Here is a 7,298-nt window from a genome sequence, read left to right on the forward strand (position 1 = left end):
CACAACTGAGTGGACTGGTATGTGGATCTAAACCGAACCACATTCTGAGGGATTTTTGTAACGATTGTTTTCGCGAACATAGATGTTCGGCAAATCTCGGTTGAAATCGGAAGAGTTCGGCGTTGACAGTTGGGGTGGCTGTTTTTCGTGATTCGTATCATTTGACTCGGCTCCCAAATTCTCCTTTAATACTATACACAGCTTTTATAATTTAACATTTATAAATAATATGTAGTGTGATTTTACATATCAATGATACATGGGTATATGAATAATCTGAATTACTCATTCTAATCATACTAAAATGCACTGAATGTGGAACAGACTGTTTTGACAGCTCGTTCGCGAACGACTCCTCGCCACATTTTGACAGCCAAGACACTCCTCCTCCGCTGTCATGTAATCAGTCAAGGTGACGCCGATGCAGAGAACGAGAAAAAAGCAGCATGGCCACAAGACGTCCAGCAAGAACAACATGCCGGTCGCTTATATTCTGACACGATGCACATCGCCGACTTCGTGTCCGGCTCGTTGGCAGGTAAAGAGCCTATACGGCGTGTTGTTGTTAGCCTGCTAGCATACAAGACGCATAGCATGGCAACTCGTGAGGGAACGGTTGATTTATTGGCTTCTTATAACTATTCACAAACAACCAAACTAAGTGTAGTTGATATGTATTCAAATTTGTCATGTAAAGTCGTTTTCTTTGTCTTTTTTAATGCAGGATGAACCTGAAAAGCCGGTTTAACCACCTGATTCTTATTATATGGTTTGCATAAATTAGGTATTCGATTGAAGAACAAATACCTTCACATTTTTACCACAACAAATGGTTAATAGAGTCAATTGTTTGTTGTTTACAATTGTCAAAGATAGGAGCACGCTGCTGTTTCCTTGTATCTACTGTAAAAGCATTAGCCAAAGATCCTCTATAGGTGAGGATCGCTCTGCTGTTTTTTTGCAGGGGCGTCCAAAGTGTGGCACGTGGCTCGTTTTTATTCGAATGCTGCAAATAGAAGAAGACATTTTTTTACTGTTATTTATTATTACACTGATTATTATATAAAATATGAAATGGAATGCAGGAAGTGAACAACATGTACTGTACAAGATGTGGAATGGATGTGGGGTAGGATTAAATAAGCTTTGCTTCTTCCTACTCCTTGTGGACATGTGGAACTGTGAAAGGATGATTCATGAGATGTATTCCATTGTAACCTTCATTTTCAAATAAACTAAACCAAACCAAACCAAAAATGGGGAAAAAAGAGCAACTATGTACAGTATAAAGAGAAAAAAATGAAATGCTGGTACTAAAAACACAAAACCTTGTCTTAAAATGTTTATATAACATTTTTAGCCTGTTATCAAAATAAAAAAAATAAAAAAAAATCAAACTCTCCCCCGTATCCTTCGATTTTTCAGGAAAAGGTTTGGATACCCCCGCAAAAATGACTAAAGTCAAAGATAATTGCGCAGGTTGAAGAATGTCGAGCAATTGCAGACATGAGTAGACAAAGTCATGACAAGTTGTGTCGTGTGTGTGTCAGGATGTGTGTTGCCACACCTTGAATTCTGCTTGTGTGTCCTTCATGCTGTCATCTCTTTGTGGACACACACACAGGAGCCTGCGGCGTGGCGGTGGGATACCCTCTGGACACTGTCAAGGTACACATTGTTCATGTCAATTATGCAAACATGCAAAGCATTTGGAATGCCCATGTGCATCCCTTCTAGGTGCGGATCCAAACCCAAAAACAGTTCACTGGAATATGGCAATGTGTGGTGGCCACCTTTTCCAAAGAAGGGGTAAGAAACGGCAGAAATCCTTCCTCTTGTCGCTTCTTTTTGTGTTTCTTTTATGTCACAAGCAAAACAGAGCCGCCTGTTTTAGATTGGGGGGTGGTCAATAGGTGTCAGTAATGTTACTGTAATGTTGGGTGAGACTTGATGGGCCGAACAACAGGCTTGTATTGCGGCTTTGAATGATCTCAATAATCCCTAACACAGGCAAATGTTGCAGCCAAGCTAAAACTTCACTTTGAAACCCCGACGCAACTTCCTGTCCGCCCCCCACTCAGCTCCACTAACCCCGAAAGCAAGGGTGCAACTGTAGGTCTACCACTGGGAGGGATTAAAATCTTTCCTGTTTATTTATTGAATCATTTACTTTTTTTAAAGGAGTCGGGGTAATTTGGTGTGCCTGTCCTGGTCATCTGTGCCTCCTCCGCTGCCTTTCTATGTGCTCCCTCTCCCTCTCTGTGGTCACCTGATCCTCCATCGCCTGCACTTCCTCTGTCACCTCCTTCTCTCTCTCTCTCTCTCATGACCTGTGCCTCCTTGGTCATTTCCTTCTCTTTGGTCACCTGTTAGGCAATCACATTCTTGAACCTGATATAAAAAAAAAAGCTTAGTTAATGTTCAAATGGTAACAGCCTGATTAAAAATGACAAGTGACATCAAAGCAGAATTGAAGGAAATACATTCAGGTATTTCCCAAAGCTTGACATGAAGTCGCTCGACACTTCTTTCCGCTTCTCTGTCACTGTCGCCCTGCTGCAGCAGGAGTCAGGACTGGTACGTAACGTCACTTGAGGGAGCGTCTGTCATCACCATGGTTACCGCTTCGACCGCAGCAGAAACTCTGCTCCATTTAAAATGTAGAAATGCCAGGTTAAATGTAGCTTCTGTGTGGGCTATCACGTTATTTGATCAGTAAAATACAAGATATTTGATGTGGAAAACAGCGACGTTACGATCACTCAACCGAGAAATGTAGTTCAACTCGTAACGCCACTACGCAACACTGTGTATTGGAGCAAAGTCAGCAAAACTGACATTGGTCCTTCATAGTACATCCCTGACCCCCGCTGGCAGTGGAACAACTAACTTGCCAACTCCAGTCACAAACCATCACCTAACTTAACAATACGGGTATTTACCTCTTTTTGGTCAGGATTTTTTCTTTTTTTATGAGGTTTAGGTGTTGACCAACAATGAAAAATTGTTGTCTGTCCGCCTTTTAGTGCTCTTTTTATTTTTCCACAGTTCTGCTGTCAAACATACAGCGAATAGTGAACATTAGGTAGACAAAAAGCGGGTTGGGTAATACCTAGTAATCAGCGGAATGTAAAGGGAACTATAGGGGTGTTATTTCATGTCTAGAGGGCTTTTAATAATGTTAAAAACCATAATTAGAAGGTCTTAATTGTCTTATTTTCTCTTATTATGTCTACTAGTTTGGTTAATATGAGTGTAAAGGTGATTATGGGGTGTTAGTGAATGCCTAGCAGGCTTTAATAATGTTAAAATCTGTATGTAGAAGGTCTTATATGTCTTTATTTTCTCTTATGTCTACGCGTACCCTTAAGTGTATGTGAATAAAAATTAAAAACAGCTCAACTACATTAGCGCCAAACACTGCTTACGTAATGTGCTTGAACGCCTCATGTGAACAGCCACAGCGCAGGTAGTAGCTCAGTACAGTGCAGAAGAAAGGTGACGACATGAAGTTGTTCATTGTTGTGTGTGCGTTAGATGAACAAATAAGTACGTTTAATGACGACATTCTGCATTAAAAGTGTTTAATCTTGAAGATTTTTCCAGATCATTGCTATTGTGTGCTAAATGAGAGCTGGTCTTCTCCCGTGGTGCTGTAACTAATTAGTGTGTTTTCTGAGCTGTATGAGCTCGATGTCATTTGTTTGTTGACTGGGTGCACTGACGATGTCAGAAAGCCCCCAATTTTGCATGTGTAAATAAATTTATGCTTTCACGAAAAAAGTGTCTTCTTCGGGTGTTGCGGTGGCTTTGTTCAACGGTCCTTGAACACACCATGTTGACGCACATTGCGACTTTGTGTGTGTCTTTCTCCAATGCTGCACAGACGGACGTGTATTTTCTATTCTTCCTTTCACTTCTTCCTTGTACACAAATGTTAATGCTGTGCGTAAATGCACAGAGGTGAGCTTCATTAATGTTAGCTCTGTGCTGCTGTGCATTTTTGCTTGCGGCATAATCTCATGCTACATGTGCTCATATGTCCATTTGGCACAGTAATAAGTCTAGCACTGAATTCATGTCCTTAGTGATTTCTGTACATTATGTGCCTTTGTTTTCATAATTGTAATTATGACGTACCGTGTTACCGTGTTCATAATATAAATAAATTCACCAAACAGAAGACAACTGTACAACCCTCTGCTTTAAATTAGCCTATGTGTAGCCTATTTGCGCAGTTGAAAAATAAGACACATGATTTGTTAATATAACGTCATAATATATTTAATAATCAAAGATGTTTGATTGTGTCGTTTATGTTTTCAAGTGTGCAGGAGTAGGGGGTACATGACTTCCAGTCAGATGTCTGAAGGGGTACGCGACTGTGAAACGTTTGGCAACCAATTCTCTAACTAATAAATATATGTAATAATATATAATAATAATATAAATATTCCATTTATAAATAAGGAATCCTACTTCACATAAAATTCACTTATCACGGTCGGGTCTGGAGCCAATGAACCGCCATAAACGAGGGATTACTACAGTATGTTGTACACAATACGTCACGCTAAATATAACATAGTGTACCCCGTGGTGTCTTCAGGTGCACGGCTTCTTCAAAGGCATGTTGCTACCCGTCACCACCATCTCCATGACGTCCTCCGTGGTGTTCGGCACCTACAGGAACTGTCTGCAGTGTCTGAAGCAGGCCAGAGGAGACGCTCACGGCCCCAACACCAAACTGGAAGTCTTCCTCTCCGGCCTGGCAGGCGGAATAATGCAGGTAACATGGGGATAATACAACTCGCTGGAATGGCTATGTGAGCTACAGCGCTAGCATTACGCTTTTACATAGTTTACCCTAGGTGCTAGAGCTACTGGCTTTGTTTTTAGGATGTGCTGCGAAGCCTGAGGATGTCATGAACTTGAAAAGCGGGTGTTTTCTCTCAAAAGTGAGGGAGATGATGGTGTTTGTAGGGGCACATGCTTTGGCATAATAAGGTCCGTTATATTTGTGATAGCACGTGTTACTCTAATGTGTCCACCCCCCCCCCCCCCCCCCCCCCACCCCCTTTCCGGTGAAGACCTCAGTGATGTCTCCAGGCGACATCGTCAAAGTGCGTCTTCAGTGTCAGACAGAGTCCATGAGGCGAGGAGGCGGCTCGGCCAAACCCAAGTACCGTGGCCCAATCCACTGCCTGCTGAGCATCGTCAGAGAGGAGGGCGTCCGGGGGCTCTACAGGGGGGCTGCGGCTCTCATGCTGAGGGATGGGCCGTCCTTCGCCACCTACTTTTTGACGTACAGCAGCGTTTGTGATTGGCTGACTAAGAGCGGCAACGAGAAGCCAGGTAAGTGATGAGTCATCATATTTGATAGACGTGATCACATCTCTACCGTTTCGTCCAGCCTGGAGCGTGGTGATGCTGGCCGGAGGCGTGGCGGGAATGGCGGGGTGGACCGTCGGTACGCCCATGGACGTCATCAAAGCCCGCCTGCAGATGGATGGCGCCCGGGAGAGGAAGCGCTACCGAGGTTTTTTCCACTGCATTACGGAGACGGCGCGCACCGAGGGCCCCGCCGTCTTCTTCCGGAGCCTGGGCATCAACTGCCTGCGCGCCTTCCCCGTCAACATGGTGGTGTTTGTCATGTACGAGCTGCTCACCGGCCTCCTGAGAGCCACGCCCGACAGCATGGACACCCCTCGGGTCGGCCTGGAATAACAGATTCCCACATTTTCAATCATAACATGTTTAAATATTGTCGACAGGCAATGTCGCAAGTAACATATGGTCAAGTACGTGCAAAAACAATGGTCATCATGGTAGGTTTGCGCCTGTCCTTTTATGATGTGTAGCGAAGCCTATGGAAGGAGGTTTTCTCCTTCATGAAAAGCTGCAAGTTCAAACAACAAGCAAGGAAGACGATATATTTATATCACGTGCCTCATGTACTGTTAGTACAAGTTTACTTGTTTTTACACTTTTATGACACGTAATGTTAAAATGTTACTTAAAACAGGACTAATACATACTATTACATGTTTTTGCTTCCATTGTAGCATCACGAGCTCAGGTACACAAAAGCACTTGTACTGTACACGAACCAGTAACCACATGGGGCCGCTAGAGGGCGTCCGTCCACCAGCCAATTGTTGCTGGAACAAGTTGAACAAGCTGACCGACGAACTAGGAACTATGCATGTTTCTTTCTTTCTTTTTTTAAACCATTGCATAAAAGCATGTAGCCTTATCATTGTAGACGGAATGTTGGATGTAGCAGAGTAAAAAGTATTTTTTGCATGTATATGACACTAACGAAATGTGCCTTTTAATAATAATAAAGTGATAAATCTTTGAATTGGTTGAAAGCTTCCTTAATTGTGTTAAATGTGAAATACACTCACGTAAGGTACATTTGCTAACAAATACTGTACAGCAGGGGTGTGCGCACTTATCTACAGAGCCCCCGAGGAGACACGGAGAAAAAAAATTGATGGGTAGAGCATTGTACTTCCGTGTTCATAGCGGATGTTTGCGTTGAAACTTCAAATTAAGTGCAGTACATTCATTGAGTTTCTGACTGTTTACTTATAGGAAAAGCAGTGAAAGAATCCGATGTATGGTAATCAATATAGTTGTGTGTGTGTGTGTGTGTGTATGTATATATATATATACATATATATATATATATACATATATATATATATATATATATATATATATATATATATATATATATATATATATATATATATATATATATATATCCTTAGCGTACCAGTGCTCAAACAGGTATGGTTCCAGCAACACGAGCTAGGACAGGATGTTAGCATTTTATTTTCAAAAAACAACCCGAATAACCACCACGGAATTGAAAACTTGTTCCTATAGTTACATTATCACTTTATACCTTTACAATTGTGCAGTAAATGCTGAAGATGGAAATTAAATGGTGCATTTCCACACGATTTCCGCCATGTGGAGGCAAGCTGTAAATGTGTCCGGCCGCTTCACCGTAGTTTTTCAAAAGCCACAAAAAGACGTTACAAGTAACCCCTCATTTATGGCCGTTAATTGGTTCCCATGCCCGACCGTGGTAAGTGAATAAGTAGGATTCCTCATTTATAATCTGTTATGACTTTCTAAATACGTTTGTTAAACATTTTTAGTACCCTGCAGACATGAAATAACACCCCATAAGACAAAATAAGACACAATACAGTAGAGACTTGCAGTACATGTTAGCATCGGGAGAGTTCCTTGTCGTTGTTCCTTTGTACTTCCGGTTTGTG

At 42.0% G+C, this 7,298-nt stretch overlaps 1 protein-coding gene across 2 annotated transcripts; it reads left to right on the forward strand.

Moving 5' to 3' along the window:
• Positions 1-377: 377 nt before the first annotated feature.
• On the forward strand, positions 378-6,364 carry slc25a47a (solute carrier family 25 member 47a). 2 transcript variants are annotated; one of them, XM_054762721.1, is made up of 6 exons: positions 378-538; positions 1,625-1,668; positions 1,738-1,809; positions 4,610-4,789; positions 5,091-5,355; positions 5,414-6,364. In XM_054762721.1, the coding sequence occupies exons 1-6, from the start codon at positions 502-504 to the stop codon at positions 5,725-5,727; spliced, it is 912 nt and encodes a 303-aa protein (XP_054618696.1). In that variant the 5' UTR covers positions 378-501; the 3' UTR covers positions 5,728-6,364. The 2 variants fall into 2 exon arrangements, with proteins under 2 accessions (XP_054618696.1, XP_054618697.1); XM_054762722.1 differs by lacking the exon at positions 1,738-1,809.
• Positions 6,365-7,298: the final 934 nt, after the last annotated feature.

This window comes from Dunckerocampus dactyliophorus, chromosome 19 (genome assembly GCF_027744805.1).
Source record: "Dunckerocampus dactyliophorus isolate RoL2022-P2 chromosome 19, RoL_Ddac_1.1, whole genome shotgun sequence".
Classification (NCBI taxonomy): Eukaryota; Metazoa; Chordata; class Actinopteri; order Syngnathiformes; family Syngnathidae; genus Dunckerocampus; species Dunckerocampus dactyliophorus.

What these genes read in the sequence shown, in the direction of transcription:
- slc25a47a (XM_054762721.1), top strand. Translation starts at nt 502, where the DNA reads ATGCACATCGCCGACTTCGTGTCCGGCTCGTTGGCAG. An exon ending in CGTGTCCGGCTCGTTGGCAG is followed by an intron (nt 539 to 1,624) that starts GTAAAGAGCCTA and finishes ACACACACACAG; the next exon opens with GAGCCTGCGGCGTGGCGGTG. An exon ending in GAGCGGCAACGAGAAGCCAG is followed by an intron (nt 5,356 to 5,413) that starts GTAAGTGATGAG and finishes CGTTTCGTCCAG; the next exon opens with CCTGGAGCGTGGTGATGCTG.